We start from the raw sequence: 25,560 nt of genomic DNA, 5'->3' as shown, positions 1-25,560 counted from the left end.
ATTTTCTGCATGGATTTTTCAGATCAGTGTTGCAAGTGAGTTGTTTCTGAAATCAGAGACAATAAGCATGTCACATTTTTCATTTGGTTTTTTATTGAAATGATAAGACGGCTTAGGGGAAACCCTATAGGAAGTGTCACAGAGTACATGACCGGATTATAAAGCAGCAAAGCGTCGGTTTCCCATTTTAAAGTCGGCCACAGCAGCGTCACACAAGCTTTCCTGGGCATGAATCTGTCTGTTTTAAAAAATAAATATAAGAGCTATCTAAAGTTGTTACAACAACTTGCCTATAAAGCCCTCTCAAACTGGACCTGTACCCTTTTTAACATAAAAAAGCACTGTAAACTTAACAAAGGGATATTAAGGCATCGGTTGTATTGCTTTGTATAAGCTGTGTTTTTCTTGGCAGTGAGTTTTCCAATGTTGCAGTGCACCAAGGCTTCTGTCCTGCTATATGATTATTTCCTTTTACATTTCATGAGTTAACAGGTTCTACTGTCAAAATATGAAAACAAATGAGGAGAATTGTCTTGATAAAGTGTCATACTAGCTCTAGTCTATTCTATTTAGTGCAAAACTCAACAGCAAGCATGTTTATCTGTTAAAGCTCTATTCCTTCTGGCCGCTTCCATAGGTAAAAAAGCATCACTGTAGCATGTGAGGCAACGTGAATTAAGAAAATATTGACTAGAATCCCTTAAAAACACTACACAAATTAAATTAAAAAAGGCAGCTTCTGATTGGAGCTCAGTGCTTGCATAGGAGCAGGAGGGGATGGGGGGGGTCTAGGGTCAGGGCTGGGGAGATTTTAAAGGGCCAGTTCCGCCATGGCGCGCTCCAGGGGGTCACTGGTCCAGTACTCGTGGTCCCAGCCCAGGAACCAGCCGCTGAAGGTGGGCGGCTCGTAGCCCTGCTTGATCTTCACAATGGGCGTCCTGTGGTCTCTGTTGTTGGCCGGATCTGTCTCGATGTAACGGAGCGCTGCGGAAGATGAGGCAAGGCATGAAATAGTTCTTAAGCTAAAGAATGTAATAGAAGCAAACTACTCCGTTCAATCAATCTCAGGGTTCTAAAAACACCTGGAAATCTTTAAGTGATATGTTCAAATACATTCAGCCAGTGATACATTGGGAAATTGCCACTGTAAAAAATATTGAAATCTAAAAAATTCAAACCCTTAATGATTTAAAAGGATTTCCTGAAACAAGCAAGCATCTGGCCCCTACACAAGTAGACTAAGAAGAGTTAAACATTTTGGAAGATACAATTAAAGAAGCCAATACATTGTTTCCCAATTTGAAATAAAAGGCAGGGTCTAGTGGCATTCTCCCCTTTTCACTCCTACAATTTCTTGTTTCAATAAATTCAACTCTTAAGTGAGTACAGTTAATATGGATACATCTCATTAACACTGTTTTGTTTCCAAAAATGTCCTTACCAGATGCCATTGCTTCAGTCTTCTCTTCCTCTTGAGCTTCAATTCCGATCCAAACAAACACCTAAAACATTGGAAAGTGTTAAATATATATAGTGTATATCATATTGTAAATGTTCAATAACTGTTCCTTGAATTGCAGTGGCTGTGCTTTGGTTTTCTGTACCTGCTCCCAGGTGTCCAGGATCATGACATCATCGGTGGCGAGGTCGTCCTGTGTCATCTCCCCGGGAACCTCTTCGATCTAAAGGGGAGGAGATGCAGGAGGAGAAGGGTTTAGTGCAGCTGTATTGATGGTCTGTGTTAGCTGCAGAGAAAGCCCCCACCAAAGACTTACGATGAAGTTCCCTGTCTTATTGGAGCAGGCGAAGAGTCTGGGCGGGTGGGCGTCCATCTTGTCCTTCAGTCTGGTAGAAGTGCGATATTCTGTCTTTCCTCCCAGAGCCTCCCAGAACTCATCTGTGAGGGGGACGGACAAAGTTCAAGTCATTATAGCGGGGTTTCATTGTTTGACATATTAGTAAAAAGGCGTATGCACTAATATCTGTAAGTGGATTCTTGTTGTCGAAATCACTTTTTGTCGAAACCTTGAATATCTCCTCGCGATCCACTAACTGTCCATACTGTGTGCACGCTGCAAAGAAATCTGTGGAGCCTAGTAAATAGCTCTGTAAATGGGTATGTTAATGAAGGGGCCCACCCTAGCTAGGAACATGCCCTATTACAGAGCCTAGGCTGTGTATTAACTTAGAGCAGCTTTAAAGACACACAAACAACCTTCAAAATGTACAAGTAAATGTAAAAGAGTCTAAGGTTCCTACAGTTCTTAACACAGTTGAATAATCCAACACATTACCCACACACAATTTACTGCGGGAATTTTTGATGAACTCTAAGCTTGAACTCATAGAAAATCCAATGTTCCACTTCAGTTATGTTGTCTTCAGCCTTTCAACTGAGGCCAGCCCTTTAAAGCGCTGGCTCTTTATAAAAAATGTAATCCGATATATTTTTAAATTGCTCGCAGAGTGGCTGGTTTTATTTCCTCGAGCTTTGAAGCAAATCACGAGATTACTGATAACATCTCCAGGGGGTGACGCAATCAAGCCTCCTTTGTTTAAATATGGATGAACACAAGCGCTTACTGGGGCAGAAAATACAAAACAGATAACTACTTATAGCTTCACACTATACAGCCCTGCTCTAACAGCTTGACCACAGTCCGACACAACTCCTTTGAGTGTGTTCACAGCAGGTGAGGAGGAATAGTTATTGAGTTATTTTTTTCCTCACCACTCTCTCCGCCTTCAGCCAGCTCCGAGGCAGACACACCCAGGATGGCACACAGCTGCTGGGCTCCATGCTTCTCCGTGTCACTGGCACCCACCCCCACCCACTGGAAGCAACCTCCGGGGGTCACCAGCAGGAAGGCATCGTTTGCGTTCAGGTTGGATGACACTGCATCCAGCTGTGGAGACATGGTAGGTTAATGTGTGCAGTTTATGCCATTCAAACCCCACAGTTACTGTTCAAAGCTTTCAGAGTTTTCCAATTTGTACTCGGTCGACTTTGATCAATATACAGTACATGAGCAAATACACTTTGATTTTAAATTCTTCCATTCATGTAGAGAAATCAGATTTGCGTTTGGTTAATTCATTCTCCCTATAGCTTTTTTAAGACATCAGAAATATATTTTCATGTTTTGAATCTAAAAAGCCTTCATGGTTACATGTGAGGAAGGGACTGGTAGATTTTAATGATACAACTTTATACTTGGAAAAAGTTAAAGTTGTTTATACTGCAGAGATGTTTTAGTACGAGTGTGGTTAATCTGTAGAATTCTTATTGTCAAATGAATCTAATTCAAAGGCCGAAACCATTAATGAGTTCCCAAATCCCAAAAGTTACAACTGCACATTTCAAAAACAGGGCAGAGATACAAAGATGAATTTTTTTTCTTCAATTTCTAGAACAGCTGGGCACTTTAGCTTTTAGCCAACGTGACTGAAACCGGATAAAATAGTGAATTTGTTGGGGACTATTTTCAGCAGTGGATTAATACGTTTTAGGGCTTAAGTGAGTTTTTCTGGGATTGGTACAAAACTAAACAACAGTGTGTGTGGGATTGATCTTAATAGAGGAACATGTCATACAAAAGTACTTTTCATGATTTCATTGTTGGTCATTTCATGGGATGTAATGACATTTTGAAAAATCTAGTATATCACCAGACTTATACTTTAAAATCACTAGTTGCGAAGGGTAACGTTTCAAAGTGAATGGCATACTACAGTATGTCCTCTTACCTCCACAGCTCTGGTGTGTCCTGCAGAGTTGGATCGAACCTGGAAGAGTCTAGTCTCTGCCGGAGCGGACTGACCTCCCTCCCTGGACGTTCCTCCCTTGTACACCACCATGGGCTGGCCTCCAAACAGACTCATCAGATGGGCCGGCTCTTTGCCCTGCACCACCCTCACCTGATACACAAACCGCTAAATTATAAACTTGACAGTGATACGATGCTTGTAACAGTAATTAGCTTAGCATAAATACCTCCTGTGATTTTGACATGGTGCAACTAAATCACATCACACAGTTAAACAAGCCCCTCGTTGTGTCATGTGAAATTTGGAGCAGCAGTGTGTGAAAAATCTCTGCTGCAATACCCACTTACAGACACAAGATGGCAGCATAGAGCTAAGCCACATATTAACCTTCTAGCACTGGCACAGGATGGTGGGTTCCAATGTCTCTGTTTTTTTGCAGCCTATGTCTATTTTAATTGGTTTATCCTAAATCATCACAATATATTTGCATACCTGTCTATATTCCACATAGTATCACTTGTTCTATTGTACCCAAACCAAGGTATCAAAAAAGATTAAGTTAAGAAGCCTTAACTAGGTACATTAAATTCGAAATTAGTTTGACAAAATGTGAATACAAAAGTGGCATTTGCAACACAGCGGTTCTCTTAATGTGAAGCGAGAGCAGGGACAACTACAGATGTTTCAAACACTCAAGTGTGTCTCTAAGGTGGAGTCAGTGATTCTGGAGAACGCTTGTTGTCAAAATAACTTTGTGTACGCTGTAAACGTTCATGTTGCTTGCTACGGTGGGCCTCCTTTGTTTACATACCAGTTTACCGAGTGTTTTAACACTGGCTTTTCTTTCAGCGCATACACAGTATATAGACACGTAGTGGATCGCCAGGAGATATTCATTGATTCCAGAATTGCAGAACTCCACCTTTAAAGCAATTGTCATGCCGATACGCACATTGAAACAGTTGTGCTTCTAATGTAATCAATGCATTCAAAAACTGCCTAATCAAATGAAGATCTTCCTTTTTTTAGTGCAAAATCCCCTCTATCCTTAACAAACAAACACACAGAACCAGATGCAGGCTTCACAGCCACAGCATGGACCTGAAGGTTGAACATGCGCAGTGATAACACACATGAGGGGTGAGGTGACAATGCAGAACAAAGAAATGAGTGAATGAATGAAGCCTCTCATGAGTACAGAGCCAGGACTCACTCTGAACAACGCAAGTTTACAAAACGTTCTCCACAATTATTCCCAAACTCAAACAACATTAGCACTCACTGACATGTCATTATAGCGCCGCAGAATTTGGAAACAGGGCCGTTATTTATGTGGCTGGAGAGACGCAGGAGGAGGGAGGGAAGCGCCCATTAACAGCCACATCGGAATGTCCTGTTTGTGTTTACGAAGATAGTTTCACTCTAAATTTGATTCGACACCGTTATTATTACATTCATTAAGTCTAGAAAGAGCCAGATAATTAAAAGACAACAGCCGTTATCTAAATACAGAAATCCATATATAACTGGAATGTGAGAGAGGAGAACAATAACGGCCATTGTTGGCTTCTTTTGGTCGCTGGCTCTGAATCAAAACACAAGGTCATTCTGGGAAGACAAGGGAGCAGGGAAGGCAAAGAATAAAATACCTGAGTGGTTATAGGAGCACCAACAACCTGAAGACACAGAAAAGGTTGGAAACCGTGGAGGAAAGAAGAGGCAGCAGCAGCACAGGGAAACCATTGGGGGAGAGGAGAGGGAATAAGAGGACATAAAAGGTCAGGGAGGAAGTGAAAGCAGGAGAGTAAGTCAAAAGGGGAGACATAGGAATGATGGCTGCGTTCCAATACCCCATACTTCCATGCTATTGAATATGGTGGAATAAACATTTAGGATGGATGACCCAATATACATGTGGACGGATGCAGCATGCTTAAAAATACCCAAGTGCCCTACTACATCCGCTGGAAATTAGCATGTTTTTTGGCGATTCCGACTGAGACAGACGTTATGTCACATCGACAGAGCCTCCATGTGAAAACAACCAGAAATGCGATGGATAAATAAGCAAAAGGCAAGTTAAAGGCACAATGTTATGATGATATGAAGAAGTAATAAGTATGTCCCAATTGTGTGCCTACTACATGCTAACTGCATACTTATTTTTTTATGATCAGCTGTAGTATGTAGACCAGAAAAAAAGAAAGAGTATGCGATTTGGAATGCGGGGGAAAGAGACAGATGTAAGCTCATGAAAACAAACAAACAAACAAACAAACAAACGCCACGAGAGGAACGGTGTGTTTCACCTGCACTGGACCGCCGCCAAGCTCCTCGTCCAGCTGGGCACCGAGGATGGCAGAGGCCCCGATCTCATCAATACTGGAGTCAGCGCCCTGCCTGGTGGACAGTTTGAATGCATTTAATGACACAGAAGAACCAAATCTTAAGCCTGGTTCATTTTAGCCAGATGCTAGTTTAGCCAGATGCTAGTGCCTTGTGTTCTCACCACATGTAGATGATGTGTCCCTGGCGTCCTCCGTGGCGGTAGTTGTAAAGGATGATGTAGCTGTCTCCTCCGTAGAACTGTCCGTGCGAGGATGGGTCCACCTCTGTCTTATCGGAGCCCTCGATACGCCAGATCTGCCCAGAAAACACACAAAGAAAGATGTCTGTGAGAAAATGTAGGGAATTTTGCTGTATTTACTTTATTTTTACTACAAATTACATAGATATTACATCTACAGTATAACGTAATGTAACATTATGGACGTTCTATAGACGCGAGGCCCTTGTGAATCACTCATTAAAGGGGCAGTCAGTGATTCTGGAGAATTGTTGTCAAAATCACTTTTTGTCAGTCAGTAAATATTTCCTCTCATAATCTGCTACCTGTACGTGATTTTGACAACAATCATTCTCCAGAATCGCTGTCCCCTTTAATACACAACTCGCACAAACACATTCACATTTAGCAGGCCAAAGATGCTCCATAACGTGGAGCAGTTTGTTTCCTCACATGAAAAAACTCACACCCTCTGCAGGATGGGTTTGTAATAGCAGCAGGAACTAAGAGCTTAGAATATTTCACTTCTCCCCTGGCACCAACTGGTTTACATTAACATCTGTATTGTTGAAAATCTTACATAAACCTTGTTGTCATGAATCAAGTCTGGATTAACCAATCAAACAAAGCCAAAGCAAGTGCCCAAGCAAACGTCTCTGCGTGAGACATAATAATTTAAGACAATCAGTCCATCCTCCTCTCTCTCACCTGTTTCTCTCCTGTACCGTCGTCCACCATGCCGTGCTGTGCGGCCATGGCAGCAGAGTCGTGCAGGCTGGCGGCGTCGAAGGCCACCTTCTCTATCTTGGCGATGCTGTTGGCGATGTAGGCCACGCCCAGGCCCTCTGTCTGGTCCCTGTCTCTCCAGTTCTTGAAGAACTGCTTGAAGAGCGGCGTCTCTCCCATCTCCGGCAGGATCTGAACCTGGGTCTGTTTGGGGTAACCCATCTTCTTGATGAACTCCTCGGCTGCTTTCATCGATGCCTTGCGCTCGTCCATGTTGGCATCTTTGCCTGTAAGCAAGAGCACAGGCGGCAGAGGTAAAGGTCAATAAAGCAAGTGAGAGTACATTTATATAAAACAGTGATAAAAATATTGATAGTTTTAATTTTGAAACAGTAAACCGGAATAGTTTCTGAGTTGTATAAAAGGCTAACAGTGGGAGTGACTGTAAGAAATCAACAACATCCGGTTCTTCTGATTCTAATGAGTTAGAAAATGAAGCATAACATTTTTCAAATGTTACCAGGCAACCTCAAGGTGCCACGCAGACTCCAGGAAGTCACTGTGCTGTGGCAGGAAATATACATAACCCATTAAAACCACAAACAAAAACCTTATATACTTTGGCATGTGATTAGTATGTGTGTTTTAGAGGCTTTTATGCACACACAGTTCTTTACCTTTGGACAGAGCCAGACTACAATCTTCTCATCTTACTACTACAACTCTCAACTAGTAAGTGGGTAGCAATGAGGTGAATAGCAGTTTAGCAGCACCTCCGCTAAATGAACAAACAGGGAATCCACTGCTGCACTGACCTTTCCAGACAAAGATCCTGCCGTCAGAGCCGTGGTCCAGAATGAAGCAGTCTCCAGACTCCAAGGCGCTCTGAGCGAAGGGGTTCTCTGCTGCCACCAGTGCAATGGTCATTCCTCCACTAGCATTGGACACCTTCAGTTAGGTGAAACAAAGAAGAGAGCTTTATTAGAGGCATAAGATGACACTTTTTAAACCTGGTCAGCTGCTATTACAGCCACAGTCACTTAAAAAGTATCTTTAAATAGGACTGTGAAGTTGAGACCTGAGAAGAGCAATGATTTAACTGATTTTTTTTAACATGTCTTAAGTGGACACTGCATTAAAAAAAAATTCAAAAGTATTTTATTACACCAAAAGTTACTTGTGCTGCTCCCAGAAGACACTGATCACCATTATTTACAGTAGAAAGAGCTCCTTGCAACAAACGCATCTGTATTCAATTAACTATTAAAGAAGAAAGATGGTGTGTGTGTGTGTGTGTGTGTGTGTGTGTGTGTGTGTGTGTGTGTGTGTGTGTGTGTGTGTGTGTGTGTGTGTGTGTGTGTGTCTCACCTTGTAGAGTTTGGCCCTCTGCCTGTTAGCAGCATCAGCCTTGATGTCGTCGGCGCTTCCTTCAGGCAGGTCTGGTTTAGGACCTAACACCTGAAGACAGAAGCAGGGAGGTTTTTATTTATTCTTTTTACAAGGAAGTCACTTTGATTCTTTCTTCCTTCTCATTAATTCATTGTCTTCACCTCTATCATCTTCTCTTTCTCCATTCCCTCGTCACAGACGTAAACTCGGGCCCTCCCACTGCGCTCGTTGTCACGGATACCCTTGGCGACCGTAGTGGCTTTCAGCTTCTCAAAGCGGTTGCTCTGGGAGCCGCACCACTGGTAAATCTCCTGCAAGGCAAGAAGAAGGGAGGAATGCAAAGTAGGTGAATTGAATATGGAACTTTAGTTGCTAAAAGGACGCTAACAAAGCTCCCTGTGGTAGTGTCAGGCACATTCTAGTATAATGTATGTCATATATTGCTCAGTGGACAGGACTCACAGCTCCCAGGTCCAGGATGAAGCAGTCTCCCTGGTTGAAGCTGTCCCAGCTGACGGCCACCTCTGTTGCCCGGACGACACGGCGACCTTTGACCTGGAGCACCCGCTGCATCACCACCTCGTTAGTGACCACGTGCTTGAACCCAGAGGCCACGCCCCCTTTCTGAAAAGATAAGAGTAGCATTCACATTCAATTAGATACCTGCCTTCTGAGAAGAATGACCTCAACAAAATAGAATTAAAAAATGAAGAGAATATGGATATCGGAAACAGTTGACAAAGTAATAGCGTTATAATAGACTGGATCCTCTCTTTAAAGATACTGAATGAAAATAATTAGATTATGTTTATTCACTGGACACTAAGCCATTTAAATACTTGGTATACAAAACTATTATTGAATTAGAAATGCAGGTACCGTTCACAATCTGAATAAATGCTGTTTAAAATGCTCGAAAACAAAAGCAAACATGTATCTTATTATTCCTTTGCAGACCTTACCATGTATTTGATTCCAGACTTGAAGTAGCCCAGGAAGGTCTTGGACTCGTGTCCCTGCACCTCGCGGTACTGGATGGGTTTCCCCCCCAGGAAGTCATCCATCTGGACTGTAAAGATGGCCGCCGAACCGCTCTCATCCTGACTGCAGAAATCACCTGCAAGAGAGGAACCAAAAATGTGCTCCATGTTAATCCTGGTCCTTATCTCATCTCACCCTAAGAGCCACATTCTGTGTTTGACAGATTCACAGATATGGATCTCCTATATGGGGGGGATACAGAGCCCAGCACACACAGGCAACAATATTCTATTCCTGGCCCCACACACACAGTTCAGCAGAATGTGACAGGGTTACATCACACATCAGACATTCTGTTTAATAAAAGCTGTTTCCATGATCAATCAAGCTGACTAAAAGCACATGAAATCAATTGTGAAAAACTCAGCTTCTTGATGTCCTATTTGCTTTCAGTTGAATGTCCCAGTCTGATGACCCGCCTGTCTTCAATACTCATCCCCAGCACCACTCAATAGGTCTCGGATGACGCAAGCACCAATTTCACCCCAAACTTAAGACTAAAATACAGATGCAGATATCAAATGGATTTTGAGATCTGTTAATATATCAGTTATATAGCCTGTTTATATATAGACTATAAACACCTTGCTTTTTCAGAGACCCCGCCCCCAGACACACCTTGCCATGGGAACAGCAGTTGTCACAAAGCATCGTTGTTGCTTTCTGTAGCCGACTGGTCGTAGAAGTGTTAACGGGTTAGGTACATTTGTATACATACCCATTTACAGAGCTGTGTATTAACACCTTTTTTTTTATCAGCGCACACACAGAAAGGACAGGTAGCCCACGGTGAGGAGATATACACAGATTTCGATTACAATCAATGACTCCATCTGATGTTAAGGATCTGAATACTTTATCCAATGACAAGATTTTTTTTTGTATGTCTGTAAGCTGGATGTTGGTGCAAAATGGTCTAGACAAAATCCTTTGTACTGAAACAGAAACATCACATGCGCCTTATAACGTTTCAGATCACTGAAAACATGTCTACTACAAAACACCACTGTATCCCACTGGCTGTCCCACGCTGCTACAAGGAAGTAATGCCAGTCACAGTTTTAAAGGCTGATCTGAGTCGGCAGGATGAGACGCAGCACGAACATAAAACACAACAGCAGCGCGGTGGAGTAAACACCTCAACGCTGTCACATGAAATTACCTTCTAGCGTCTCTCGGTTTACCAGTGCAGCTGCAATCCCGTTTAACTGAGATCAGCTCCTTCACGTCTGTCCATGGAAACTAGAAAAATACTATGCTATCTCAAAGTCTCCTTGAAGAGGAATCCTTTTTGTATTATCATTTAAGTACACTAGTACATTTTATAGTTATTTGGTCAGTTGATAAGGAAATGATTTGATGTTCTTTTGAATTGATTTCACAAAAGGAACATCACAAAGATGGAATAAAAGCAAAGCTGCCTTCGATCCGATCTGCCCACCTTTTTTAGAGAATTCTCGTCATTTAAAAGTGGAGTCAGCGATTTTGGAGAACGCTTGTTGTCAAAATCCATTCAGACAAAATCAGTGAATATCTCCACACAATGTTCTACCTTATATCCTTGACAAAAAGTGATTTTGACAACAAGCGTTCTCCAGAATCGCTGACTACAACTTTCAAAATGGACATTCCCTTTGTTTCTCTGTGATGAGACATGACAACTTCCATCTCCCTGCAGTCAGTCAGTCACTCACTCACTCACTCACTCACTCACTCACTCACCCAGCCAGAAGTGGAGGTCGTACTGCAGGTTGCCAGAGCGTTGCTTGATGGTGTTGAGGATGAGGTAGGCGTCTCCGGTGTAGAACCCCCCGTGGAGGTTCTGGGGAACGGGCACCAGGTCAAAGTTCTCCACCCTCCACACCTGGAGGCCCGTCTGCTGCCCGGCTCGCTCGAACTCTGGGTGTGTCGCCATCCTGCCTGCAGCAAAAATCACACAGCCGGAGATTGAGTGCTTTTCTGCACTAATAGGCACTAAACATATAGTACAGGTGTGTTTCCAGTGGCAACAAGCTGTGGTCCTTGCTCCGGATAAGAGGTGAAATATTGCAGAGATTAGAGTGGTAAATCTTTGTAATAACCTCTTAAAAGTGACACTGCATTGGACTCCCTATTTGTGAGACTATGCTCCAAAAAAAAAATGAAGCCACACCCTTTAGGGCTGAGTTGTCATGGATACAGCGATACAGTTTGGGTGTATAGTTAGATATTAATGCACAGCAGAGTGAGTCACTCGTGGTCTGACTTCAGGGTGTTTCCTGTATTGAGCAGGAAGAGGAAGTGTTGGCAGTTTCTGACGACTTTGAGTCATATCTGCCACCACAGTGGTGGTACCAAGGAAACACTGTGTACAATTACAGTATATATAGGAAACGACTACTGTATAAATAATGTATTCTTGTTTTTCAATATATTGTAACTATGAAGGACACCACACATATCTGGATACTATAATAAAATCTAGTCATGAAAAAGACTTGAGACTTGATTTATAAGGACATATAGACTATGAACACAGCTTTGAAGGTACATTGTGCCAGGTCTATCAGATCTAAATGCTGACCATTAAGATTAACATTCATACCCAAAGGACTTGCCGCTCTGTTAAATACCTGACAAATCAAGGCAATTCCATCACACCCATGCAAAGGTGTTTAAATTAGTATGGCCATAAAACAGTCGTTATCCTAAAGATTGCTGTAATTTATTGCACTTTCATAACATTAGGAACATAACATTCATAGAAAAATTCAGTGCTCACAGTTGAAGCAACAGAGATCCTACTGGTCTGTAGCACAGATCAAGCCCCTCCCAGAAATCATACACTTTTCATAATGAATTTAACAGCATATTCTGTTTTGCTCTGTCTGTGTGTAAAGCAGCCTTTCTGTCCGTGCTCAGATACTCAGGTGACGTGACTTAATTAAGGAAATATTAAATTGGTGGAGTTGCCCTTTAAAAGGTCGAAAGGTAGTATAATAGCAATAGAGCCAAATCTCTACTGGTTTAAAATATATGTGTTCTCACAGCATATGGCAGCCATAATGGACGCTTGGGCTCTCAGACAATGGCTCATCCAATCACAATCAAATTCACAAACACTCACACCCAACATCCATCCATGCAAACACATACCAGACACTTCAGACATATCGGAGAGCATAAAATACTTGTGGCGCCTGATCAAGTGTGTCAAGTAGGTGTGTGTGTGGCATTGGATTACAACCCACTGGCCCTTCAGTAGCATGTGTGGACGTTTGACATTGTTAAGACGGGAGCTGAATATCCTGTTAAAATCTTTGTTAGAGGCTGTTTGTAGGAACAGTTGTTTTAGTTGGAACACAGTTGGTAGCAAATGTTAACAGAACGTTGTTCATGAACACTCAAAGCCTCCAGTATATGCCTTTAACTTGGTCAGGGCGATGTAACAGATACAAATAATGGCTATGAACATGAAATAACCAGAATGCCTTTGATAGCTAACACTTCTGTACTTTCCCTTCATTACACATTTGAATGCAGGACTTTGACTTAATTGTGGTTTTACTGCTTTTAATAAAGTAAAAAACCTGAATACATCTTTTACATCTGGTGGGTTTTGTGGTTAGACCTAGAAATGTGTAATGTCAGATAACACAGTCGAGCAAGAAATGATCTTCATAAAATATGTAAAAGTGAGCAGATGTGTTGTCTGCCATTTTGCAGCAGACTCTAACTCTAAACCACACAACTAAACATCACGATTGAATTGCTCACACAGAAAACCTCGCAGAGAGAGCGCAAACAATTTGTCTGAAGTGAGGCAGTGTTCTCATATTAGCACTGGACCTCTCTGAATAGGGCTTCTGTGACCTTCCATGGTGCTTTATTTCTTCATGTTGCGCATTTAATTAAATGATGTGATGGAAGACATATAAAGCATCAAGCTCAGGTCTGGGTAATGGAAAAACTTTTAGAACTGCAGGTCATGTAGTTCAAAATGAACCCAGATTCCAGTTTTCCACAGGAATGCTGCTTGGGGCAGCTGCCTCTGTATTTGCATCACTAATGGTCCACATAGGAGCAAGAATCGCCCATTCTTGTAGGCGGCTGTCTTCCCACAAACATGGCAGGAATCTGCGACTGACCCTGGAAGAGGGGAAGGCTCAAAATTCACGCAACCAGGCCAACACATGTGGACTTCCTTTTTCTCTCACTTTATGCTCTCCTCTTATGTAAAAACCAGACTCACTACGCAGTATTTTGAAACCGTGAAATGTTTGAATACTTAGTAAACCATTCTGGCCACGGCCACCTTAAAAGTAAACCTTTCAGGGTTTTTTGTGGGTCATGTGTCGGCAGTTGAGGCCGACCTGAGGATTTTTCTAAGATTAAGATATACTGTATATGTGAGGTTGTAAGGAAAGGAAACAATTATATACGTACAGGTGTCTCTATGGGTTGGACCTTAGGGACATAACCTGTTTGCAGTCCCTTAAGACTAAGTTACATTGACCGTAGGCCTACAGAGTAAGCACGGTCAAAACAGCAACACTGTAGCCCAGACAACTGGTTGCCCTGGAGTCATGTGAGGTCATGCACCGTCTGACGTTCCATGACACTGCAGCGACCCCCGTCCAAACAAAGAGAAGCATTCCCACTGGGCTCATCATAGTTTGACGGAGGATGTGGAAAGCTGAATTTTTCCTACAGTGGCTCTGAAGTAGACTGATGGACTTTCAAGCCTGGAGAAGCTTAAATGCAATAAAAGCCAGACAGCAAATCATAACACAGGAGAATAAAACTAAGCCCTAACCAAGTGTTAGCGATGTTGATCCACCAATTTGTCAAGCATGAAAACAAAAATACCAATGGATGAATATCACTTCACGTGGGACTCGGTTTACCCCGATACCTTGGACCCTGATAAGAAAACAGGGAACATGGAAATTATCAAATGTGGAAACATAGAATGCTGGATTTCATGAAGTTATCAAGTGTCTCAGAGGGTTCCCTGTGCTGTCGAGTTTTGTATTTAACAACACAGTCACTAGGGAAAATGGGTCATTCCAGTATTTTTCATTGGTGCATAATATAGCTGTTTGGGTAAGATGCCCAAGCCATTGTTTCTCATTAGCCGTGTTTACGGAAGAACAATCAGCGAATGTTCCTGTTGGATCTCTGATCAGGCCGGTGATTGGACAGAAGTGGAAATGAACAGATAAGATGGTTCAGCCCTATTATCAAAACCTTCTGTAACACAGAAAGGTTAATGAGTGTTACACCAAAGCACTTTATAGGTGGATTTTATACACTTTATACACTAGTTTTTTTCAAAGACAGAAGGCCAGGGAAACAAGTTTGCTCCAAAGCTGGTATCCTGTTTGTTTGGTCCCAACTCAGACAGTAACGTACAAACAACCATATTACATATTATTTTTTAGAAAAAGTAACAACACGTAGGCTACAGTTTCTTAGGCTAGCAGTTTCCAGTCTACACAAACAGCTAGGCTAAGTCCTGTCATGGTTTTCGATCATCTGATCTCATGCTGAAAAAGAAAGCAAATAGTCTTACAATGTTTCACAAACTACTCCTTTAAGAACTTTATATGACAATATTGACTTTGATGACCCAAGTGATAACACTTAGCATCCTGTAATCAGAATAGGTAATACATTGTCATTACGACTGTAAGTACACCACAGACGGTTTCAACATCTAAAATGCCAACGTGTGCCACATCCACCACCACATCCTCCAAACAGCAGCTTCTTACATATCTGTGGAAGCGTCTAAAACAGCCGTGGTGAGAGAATACAATAACTTTATTTCCCCATGCAACTGGTAGCCTGGTAATAAATCATTGACTTCTGCTTGACCTGATATGCAGCCATTCATTAACTAAAACTGACACACCCTGCGATATGAAAACAGCTTGCATGCATGGATCTGAGGTTAGCACAGGGGAGAAATTCATTTTAATTTGAGAAGCTAAGTCCCTGAAGTCGTACTCTTCTGCGGTCACGGTCTCTTCAGTGCTAGAGAGAGCAACCGGAAAACTTGTCACTTCAGTTTTAGCTTCGTAAGCATCCTTGAAATAAAGTTTGACATAATTGCTTCTACGTGGTGAAAGAACAAGTGTAACCAATGCAATCCCCAAGGAAAATGTTCCAAAGCACAATGCAGCTGTAGCTTTCTGATAAAAAATAAAAATGGAGCCGCTTTTTAAGAGGGATCCTGAAAAGTGCACTTTTTCAAGGAGTATTTTCATCCAACGGCAGCCTTACTCGGAAACATATTACCCATTGAAAATATCAGTTCTTATTGTGGGGATCTTTTTTTTCTGTGGCACTAAATACATACGACTGTGATCTCCCCCCCCCCCCCCTCCCCTTGTGATGGAGAGAAATGTTCTGTCTTCTGCCTCTGCACATCAAAGCTGCTTCTTCTGTGACTTAATAAAAGCACACATATATGATATCAAAGTTGGGTATCTCAATAAGTGTGTACAAAAATCAGATTTGAAATAAATGTTGCTAAATATTATCAAAACACAGCTTTTTCTTCTTTCAAGACCGTTTGACAGGGCTGTGTGGGCGTGGCCGTATCCAACAATCTCCATGGCAACAGTCATTGTTTTTATAGAATGTTAGGGCAGAGGACTGCCGGGATTGGTTCAAAATACTTATCGTGTTATAAGAACCGGAGCATAGCCTGCCTAGTCTTAACCGAACTTCTCTCAAGTTTATCAAACTGAAATGACAATATATTTCGTTTGGATTGATAAATATGGCTAACTATTTTGCACAGATGCTTAAAATCCTGCAACTAACCCCCCAAATTACTAGAAGGATTTTGTGCATTCAAGTTTGCAGGGCCTTTAAGACACAATCAGTTTTATTTTATTTTTTGATTTTTTTTACAAATGGGAACATTTTTGTGCAAGGTTTTGCTGAATGAGGGGCAGCATATGACTGACTACACAAACAAACAGTAACCATTTCTGGCAGCTCCAGTTTGGATAAAGTGAGTCAGTGGGACAGTGGGGGCTATGAGCACACAGCCAGGGGGCTTAAATAGAACAGGTCACATGACTGTTGGTTAGTGCTTCTTCACAGGCATGCTGGGAAAAACAGATGGTGTCTGCAGGCTGTCCAACACCTCTGCATAGCTGGAGAAGTAGACAAAAAGTTTCTACCCCTGTCACTGCCGGCTCTTTGTCCCCTTCCTCTAGATAAACATGGAGTGAAGCTGTCATTCTAGCCTCAGCTATTTGGTCCCCTCCCCCATTTTTTTTTCACCAGCCTCTCATTTGTGCCTGCCCTAGCTCAAAGCCTGTGTGAAAACTTCAAACTTGATCTGCCGTGCTGAGAGCAACAATTCATTCATATGATAAGAAATGTGTTGAGCCCTGGTGATATGTCTGCTTGTGTGGGTCCTCAAAGAAACAGTACCATAATAGTTTTATCTGTGCAGTCTGAAGTTCTTGGGCTGCTGGCATGAGTTTTTCCCCTAAAAAAAAGACATTCCTCGCCCAGGAAGGGTAATTCTTGATGACTCATATTCTCCGTTGCCTCTCTCGGCCTCTGGAGAGCTGCCCTCCGGACAAGCTCAGGACAGATAAGACTTTACAGGGACTCAATGCTCTTTAATAGTCGCCTAGCTTCCCTTTCATCTGTTTACACAGCGTAGAGCAAACATAATCAAAATGGCTGTTTACTTTGAAAGCAGCTGACCTGACATATGGATGGTTATTACATGTTATGAGAGCTTTGTTTCAGGAACAAACCATATACCTGGGAACACTACTATGGGATCAGCTGGGGACCAGTTATGTAATCAGTTCCATATCCTGGATTAATCCGTGTAAAACATATATTTCTAACAAAATAGCATCTTGTTTGTGATAATGCCAGTGCAATTCTTATATAAAAGTTACACGTGTAATATGATTTAACTTGTATGCCTGCAGATAAAGCCATAAATGCAAATATGCTAGATTACAATGTGTGCTTTGAATGAGAAGTGTGGTCTTTTTGTTCCTCAACTACAAAAATCATTAACATTGAAGTCAATGGAGGGAAAATCCCCAATTTTTTTCCTGAATTACAATGTCAGTACATATTTTTCGGTCTTGGTTGCTAACTTCATCTCTTTGATGACAATGAGTGTCCTGGTAGAGATTTTAAAAGTCACTGTCTCAAGTAGAAGACATTGAGGCATAAAGGAGGTTACAGAATGCCCCGCCCAACCAGAGGTCAAACCATGAAGCTGTTCCCCCCAAAGAATGACTCATAGTGTTATCTGATCTGCCACCACCACGCACAATGTCTGGTTAAGTTTCAGCAAACTAAGTTTGTCTTTGTATTTTAGTGTTAGAAGAAACCAACATGGTGAAAGTCACACACTTCTTTGTAAGCATGACTTGATGATTTGCACGCCAAATACCTTCCGAAACTTGTTCTTAAAATGTGTCTGTATTTAAAATCTGAAAGGTCCTTTGGTATCAACGTTAGCCAGTGTTTTGTACACTCTAATACAATAAGCAGTTAGGACTAACTTTACAGTGAATCACAGGGATTTCAATGCTTAAACTATGGGTAACCTAGACAGCCACAGTTTTCATTCGGACACGCCAACCATACATCCATCTGTCAGAACAGACATTGCATTATTGCATAACCATGCAATGATGCTTATCAGTAGATCTAAACTTTGGCTATGTTTACAATTAGATATGCTTTTCTGAGCACTATATTCTGTGTTTTAATGTGTGAGGGGAGTCTCCCACATTTTGGATTTTCTATGACAGCCTTGTTCTCAATGTGGAAAATATGTTCACATGCAAATGATCCACAGCAGTTCAGCTGTCCTGCCCTGTTGCCCACACGGACAGCGTGTAAACACAGTTGTTTGGGTTGATGTATATCTGAAGCAGGGTCTTGGCATTTCTTAATCGCTCATCGTCTGACAGCTGAGTTTGGGTCGGACATGAGTGCTTTTTGATTGGCTGACTAGAGTCGGTCTTTATCACTTCCTCACACACACACACACATACACGCACACACACACACACACACACACACACACACACACACACACACACACACACACACACACACACACACACACACACACACACACACACACACAGACCACCACACTGTCTGACGCACTCACCTCAAGTCTGCAGCAACAAACAACCATATATAGGATGTTGTGACTAACATCCTCAGTGAGCAACCCTATTTGCTTGTGAGTTTCCATAGCAACCAACAGCTGTCTATAAATATAGATATACAGCTGCTGAGGAAAATCTCAGTTATTATAGGAACTTTTCAAACTAATTAGGCTATTTGACCCGCTCCCCTAAAGTAGGTTCAGATGATGGCACACCTTAACCCAAAAGCATATTCTATCATGCTGAGTTTTGCTGCAGCACTAGCCAGCAGTAGGCTAAAACAATAAAGTCAAGAAAAGTGGCCAAGCCTTTGGCAGCTTTAGTGGAACCACGTAGCAATTTTAGTCATCATGCAGGGTATTCCACTGCCTGTCTATATATGGCTGCAGCTGTGTTGCACTTTTGACAATAAAAGCAGTGTTTAGCCTACACCTAATGGGCTTGACGAAAAAGACCTTGAGTTCAAGTAAACATTTAGGCTATCAAATGCAGAAAGAAGCCACGTAGCCTGGGCCTACTTCACTCAAGAATCCTATGGCTTACACTCTAATAGGCTACATCGCCAGTTTATCAAACCTTTGTTCCATTCTTCTTGGAAAGTAACGGTTTGATTTAATTATAGGGTTGTAGCCGCAATTAAGGCGTCAAATTACCGTCCCGAAATCTGTGCAGCGGACTGTATTGTTTCGTAGACGAGAATAAAACGTAGCTTACCTGAATGAACGCGTCGGTTGTGATCGGGGGACGGACGGATGAAGCGGTAGTGGACCTGACTGGAGCCGCAGTGAGCGCTTCTAGCAGGGGAGGGAGCAGAGAGGCGTCGAGACGCTGTTTATGTGTCTGTCCCGAGACACTCCCCGTTATGACACTCCCCTACCCGGCCTGGCCTGCCAGCTGCACCCCCTGCTGCACCGCCTGCACATGGGCGCGCACATGCACATGATGTCTACTGTCTGTCTGTCTGTCTGTCTGTCTGTCTGTCTGTCTGTCTGTCTGTCTGTCTGTCTATCTATCTATCTATCTATCTATCTATCTATCTATCTATCTATCTATCTATCTATCTATCTATCTATCTATCTATCTATCTATCTATCTATCTATCTATCTATCTATCTATCTATCTATCTATCTATCTATCTATCTATCTATCTATCTATCTATCTATCTATCTAGGGAGGCTATAGCCTACTGCTTTTAAATATTAAAGATGTGTCTGCAATCAGTAGACTAATTACTGTAAAGATTGCCATAAGGTGGCTAATTTGCTCCAATTAAATAAGCAGCCTATAAACTTTTATCAAAAGAAATAAATGTAAAAAAAAAGTGCTCAAAAAGTTAGATATAAAGTTTTGTTTTGATTTATTTATTTTTCTTGCAGGGGTTGCAACAGCCAGGACTGAGTGGGCTGCACCTAGTAGGTCTACACTTCCGGCCTACAACTGCTTGAGCCTTTTGAACAACACTGCCCCTGCCTGGTCCTGGTGTATAATTAGGTTGTAACATGACAAACCTATGATGTGTAGACTGTGTGTGCATGCCTGGTGCATGTATGTCATTGGCACACCATGAAGCAATGCTAATTAAGCACAACAGGCTTCCTATCTTTAATGTGATGCATTCTGTTCTCGCAATTAGGATTTTTTTATTAATTATATCATGCTTGTGCTTAGAGAGTGCATTAACGTTTCTCATGATTGTGCATTAGATATGTAACAACTGAAGTATAATATGCTAAAATATATATTGTGCATGATTTTAGTTCAATATCTCCAGCTAGAGGATGAAAGCATTTTGCATAACACTACTTTTTAAGTTTTAACATGCTATACAATAATAACCATTAGGGATGCAGCACCTTGTCTTGCTGGACACCTACCAATTAGAGAACCCATGAGCCTACTGCATGGTTTGGCATTGACAACATGTTTATGTTCTACAAAAGTATCCCCTAAAGCTTGGTAATAAAGTCATCTGTAGCAGCATAAACCAACAACATGCTTTTTGGAAGACAGTAAACAATTCCAGAGGATCTCTTTGGATGATGTAGGAAGGCCTGGAAACATGAAAGCTCTGATTGCTCCAATGCAGGTGCTCTTTATGTTCATTTTTAATTTTTCTCTTCTTCTTTTCTTCAAATATTGCATATGATATATCTCTGGACAAATTTCTAAATGCAGACAGCCCTTACACGATAATTGCTTCTACTTCTGATCAGGGCCGCCGCTCCCTATACGCAGAGTACGCAGACTGCGTAGGGCACCAAGTTCCTGGGGGGGCACCCCAAAAAAAAAAAAATTATAATTATAATTTATTTTTTATTTTTTTTATTTTTTTTTTTAATTAAAAAGGAAAAAGAGATGGTCTGGGGGCCCCCCAAAATAGTTTATTTTTTGTTAAAGTTCATGATAATCATTACATTACAAAAAATATATAAATTAGTTATGAACAGGCCCATCGTTGTTTTTTCTTAATTGTGTAACCTATCCAGGGGTGGATTACTGCACAGGCACACCGGGCACAGGCCCAGGGGCCCAAGGGCTCAGGGGGGCCCTTAGCCAGAGATACTGATAGTAACTTTTCATGTTGCATAGTCAAAGAGCTCAGTCACTGATGTCAATAACAGGGTCCAAAAAGGAATAGCCTAAATATAAGTACTCATTAAAATGTAACAAGATAGAAATCATCATGGGCCCCTCAACTAGTAGGGGAGAAATACAAAAGCAAGTTAAAAACAACAGCATTAGTAGCTGTGTCTAAGGGGGTTGAAGGCCCCCTCACACATACACAAATAAACTTTATATGTGTGAATTCTAAATTGTTCATATCCACCCTTTATCTGTTGAAATGGGCCTCTCCATCATAGAACATGGGTCTGCAGACCAATCTACTGTTTTTACAGTTGCAGAGTAAAGAGTGCTGCCTGTTTAAGAAAAATCTGAAAAATAATGTTCCTTCTGCATCTCAGGATTTGATATCTTTCTAGTCTCTAAAATTTCCTCACAAAGTGCACCAGATTGATGCATTTTACTTTAAAAAGGTAAAAAAAATTCCACCCACCCCCCAACAAGGTACAGGGTCCCTCCAACAATACCCCAAAATCCTGTGGGAAACACTGACTTCCTTAATATGTTTTTGCCATTAATTGTATGTATCCGTGTAGAAAATTCAGTGTACCTGACTGGATAGGGACAAGTGGGGGGCCCTTTAAGAGTGTAAGCCCAGGGGCCCATTATCTCATAATCAGTCTATGATCCTATCACTCAATTCCTTTGCAAAGGCAGTTTTTTCACAAGTTAAGCTGTTCTTTCTGTTAGTAAATGCTGGCAAATGTGCCAAAAAGCAGTCGCAGAGATCTTGCAATGGCAAAAAAATTTCGCTCGCGCCCTACGGACGCGAGCTTCTGGGTGTTTTTTTTTTTTGGGGGGGGGGGGCATCACTGACAATTTCTGCTTAGGGCACCCAAAAGCGTAGCAGCGGCCCTGCTTCTGATAATAATCATGTTAATCATATGAATATGATTAATGTTACATGTCATATGTGACACTTAAATGAATAGTGCTAATTTAATTGTATCAAGATGTCTGAAAACCTTGGCACCCCAGACCCTTTAGGATAGTAATTGGCACTTGTTGGTTTTCCATTACCAGCCATTGTCTGGCAGAAGAAACCACAATGTCCGATATCAAGATTAGAATTTATCTGACACCACAACACCTGCACCTGCGTTGTCCACACATCTGACAACAGAAACCCACCAATGAGCCCACAGATCGGACTATGTTGTTTGTTTGTTGGTTTTGTATTCAGTTCCTCGCAAATTGTTTTGAAAATGAATTCATCATCCTGATATAAAAGTCAAACATCTATGTCACAAACATCTATCGCAGTTGTGTGTCGAAGTCAGAAAAAACATTTTTCAGACATTAGTTTGTCTTTTTCAAGCATGTTCTTTCTGGTCTTCAAAGAAAAAAAAATATATATATTAGGCTTACATTTAGAATGTGATAAGGGGAGAAATGAATTGATCTCTGACATTAACAACACTATAATGATGTAAACCCACAATCTCAGATCTTGGTTGCCCTCTAGTGGACAAAGCAAAAAAACAGGGTCCTTTGTATCCATCCCTGTTCCATCCTTACTACTGACAAGCTTACTAGGCCAATATGACATCCTTGACTGAACATGAAAGGAAATAACGAGGTAGCATAATACGCTGCTTGCTGACATCATTGAAAAGGAATTTCATATGAATGATGTGAAAATAAGCAATAAACTGTCAATAACAGAATATTTATTTACCTGAAATTTCCTCCTATACTTCCTCTATGTTATGTATTTATCGGTAGCTAAACATTGGGAATACATACTGTGATAGTGGACAGTTTTAAAGAGGGCAGAGTGAATTCTTAAAGTATTATTTTCTTGGAAATATCTGATTAAGATGCAACAACATGTTTCATTGGGACAGCACTTGTTGGAGGGACAGATTCATGGAAATCCCATGTTGCCCCACACAGATGTGAAATCACTCTCACTGACCGTCACATCGTCAGTGTCCACCAGTTTCTATAATTAGGAGCTGTGATTTATGCACACATTGAAGGGACCCAGTCATGGCTGAAACACATCCCAACAATAAAGTCTTGTTTGACAGCAACACAAGCTGTCTTCAGCCGGACAGGAAGTCCCAGCAATCCTCAACAGGCAGAGCAGTACACTGGAGACTTGATACTTGGTCTTTAGTTGACTTCAAGGGGTTAGCCACAGTCTATGGGGTTAGCTGAGAAAAAACAAACAAACAACAAAAAACACAGATTTTTCCCACATTTTCCTCATCTTGACTGTGATCCTGACCTTTTCTCTTTCTAGAGCCATGCACCATGAGGTTGACATTTGTGGTTTTGAGTGAAATGTCCATCTTCCTGTCCAGATTAATGGTATGGTGATTCCTCCATTTTTCATCCAGCACCATCATCATGTCCATATACGTAGTTGAATTTGTTCAGTGACTTGGTTTATGACCAAATACCAACACAACTCAAGACATTCCCATTATAGCCCCAGCTGTAGTTTGTGTTTAGTGCAAGGCAAATATTTGCATCCATATAGTCAACTAAGATGAAGAAAATTGTAAATATTACACCTACACAAAAACATTTTAGCATTGTCTAAGTGAGGATGTTAGTATGCTAACACTAGCATTAGCAAAGGGTTCAGAACACCAGTATGCCTACAAAATGGAATTTTACATGAGAACCTCAAAGCAGCATGAGTTAACTATTAAATTAATAAAGAAAGCAATTTCTATTTCTGGAAACAATGTCCGTGTTACTCAGGATAATCCACAGACCTCAATGTGAACAACTGACATTGGAAACGATCAAAAATATACATATAAAATAAGTGGACAGTTCATCCTTACAAATAGATAGAAATGTTAATTATAGAGTTTGAAATCATTGGCAGGTGAGGTGGATCAGAAAAGCAGTGCCTGGGAGTGTGGTGACAGCTTCACTGACTCCACTCCCATATTGCAGTTGGCAGTTTTGATAGCTCTGCTTCAATTGATCAAGTTTCTGACAAAGAAATATCCATCTTAGTATTTCTTGTGGGCTTTTCAATTGAAGGTATTCTTCACATTCCTATGATTCTTATAGCAAGCTGCGGCACAGCACTGCTGTATTTCCTCTGTCTTCAGTGGGCATGCATCATCTGAGGGAGATAAGCATCTGAAGTGTCCATGTGGGTGGTGAAGCCTTCACTTATACACATCTGAAGGCCTCTGTGTTTGGGCTGCTGCAACATCTAAAAAGCTCTTCAATCGCCTCCGGAGTCCACCCAACAACATGGTTCTGACAGACAGAGAAACAGCAGAAGTGGATCGCAATAGTCATGCGTCGGTCTTTGTAGGAATGTGAATTTATTTTTATACTGCGATTTTATGACTGGCAGTCCTTAAGGAATGCACTTCTTTAGATGTGTCTTTATTAACTTGCAATCCATGCATGATTGTAATTGGACTTTTCTAGGATGGAGAGTGACTGACTGCAAACAGAAAAATCAGTAGAATTGGAATAGCTTTTGAAGTCTACTTATGGAAAGTTAAGAATTCCAGTGTTCACAGGACAATTTTTATTTATTTACATATGTTTCTAATATTGTATTCTGCCCTCATGGGGAAATAACTTGGAATCTCAGAATCAGAATAGATTTAATTGGTCCAGTATGCAATATGACACACAACACAAGTTCGCTCTATATCCTTGACCACAATGCAGAATACAGTTGTACAGCTAAGATAACAACATTTGATATAGCAAATTAACTGGAAAGAGTAGGGCAAACAGTGTTTATATCACATTGTTACTGCCGAAGGCTTGTGTTAGTGCAAGAGTAAGGCAAGACAATGCAAACTGTAATATAAGTAGGCCTTTTGATGACTAGTTACTGTAGGCTATAAAGAGTAGACTAATAGGCCTATATGCGCATGTGATAAAGAGTGTATGTGCACTATCTGCTTTGACTTTATAGGCTACTCACACAATTTGAGAATGCTTTCATATACAAATAATAGGCCTATGACCAAAGTTTTGGAGAGCACCTTTGAAACAGATCAAATTGAAAAGGTGTAGCCATACTGAAATGGCCCCTTGCCACATTGGTTCTTGCTCTAGTCTGTGACCAGACATTTCTGAGTAACACAATATCAACATTGTATTAATTCTTGAGTGCTTTTCAACCTCAACACACGACATATAAATAGGCTTCTGTAAAATGTGTATCAAGTAGGCTAATACTGCTGTTGGACAGGAGACTCTGCCCATCCCTATCCTAGGAAGGTGTGTGTCCCACCTTTGTGCACGCGCGTGCCTGTGCATCTTCCGCGCGCATTATAAAAAGCCTTTG

The 25,560-nt window shown here is 41.3% G+C and overlaps 1 protein-coding gene across 1 annotated transcript; it reads right to left on the bottom strand.

Annotated features, from left to right (window-relative positions):
* Positions 1 to 70: 70 nt before the first annotated feature.
* gsna (gelsolin a) lies at positions 71 to 19,498 on the bottom strand. Its single transcript, XM_080047137.1, has 16 exons — positions 19,366 to 19,498; positions 11,213 to 11,410; positions 9,412 to 9,566; positions 8,912 to 9,073; positions 8,611 to 8,760; positions 8,429 to 8,518; positions 7,876 to 8,008; positions 7,043 to 7,347; positions 6,278 to 6,411; positions 6,078 to 6,168; positions 3,748 to 3,918; positions 2,732 to 2,906; positions 1,776 to 1,897; positions 1,605 to 1,682; positions 1,442 to 1,502; positions 71 to 984 (listed from the first exon to the last, which is right to left on the bottom strand). Exons 2-16 carry the CDS (start codon positions 11,403 to 11,405, stop codon positions 812 to 814), a joined length of 2,193 nt encoding a protein of 730 aa, XP_079903263.1. The 5' UTR covers positions 11,406 to 11,410; positions 19,366 to 19,498; the 3' UTR covers positions 71 to 811.
* Positions 19,499 to 25,560: the final 6,062 nt, after the last annotated feature.

The sequence above is a fragment of the Ammodytes marinus genome, assembly GCF_949987685.1.
Source record: "Ammodytes marinus genome assembly, chromosome: 18".
Classification (NCBI taxonomy): Eukaryota; Metazoa; Chordata; class Actinopteri; order Uranoscopiformes; family Ammodytidae; genus Ammodytes; species Ammodytes marinus.
Note: the sequence above shows the minus strand (reverse complement) of the source record. Positions and strands in the feature narration are given on the sequence as shown.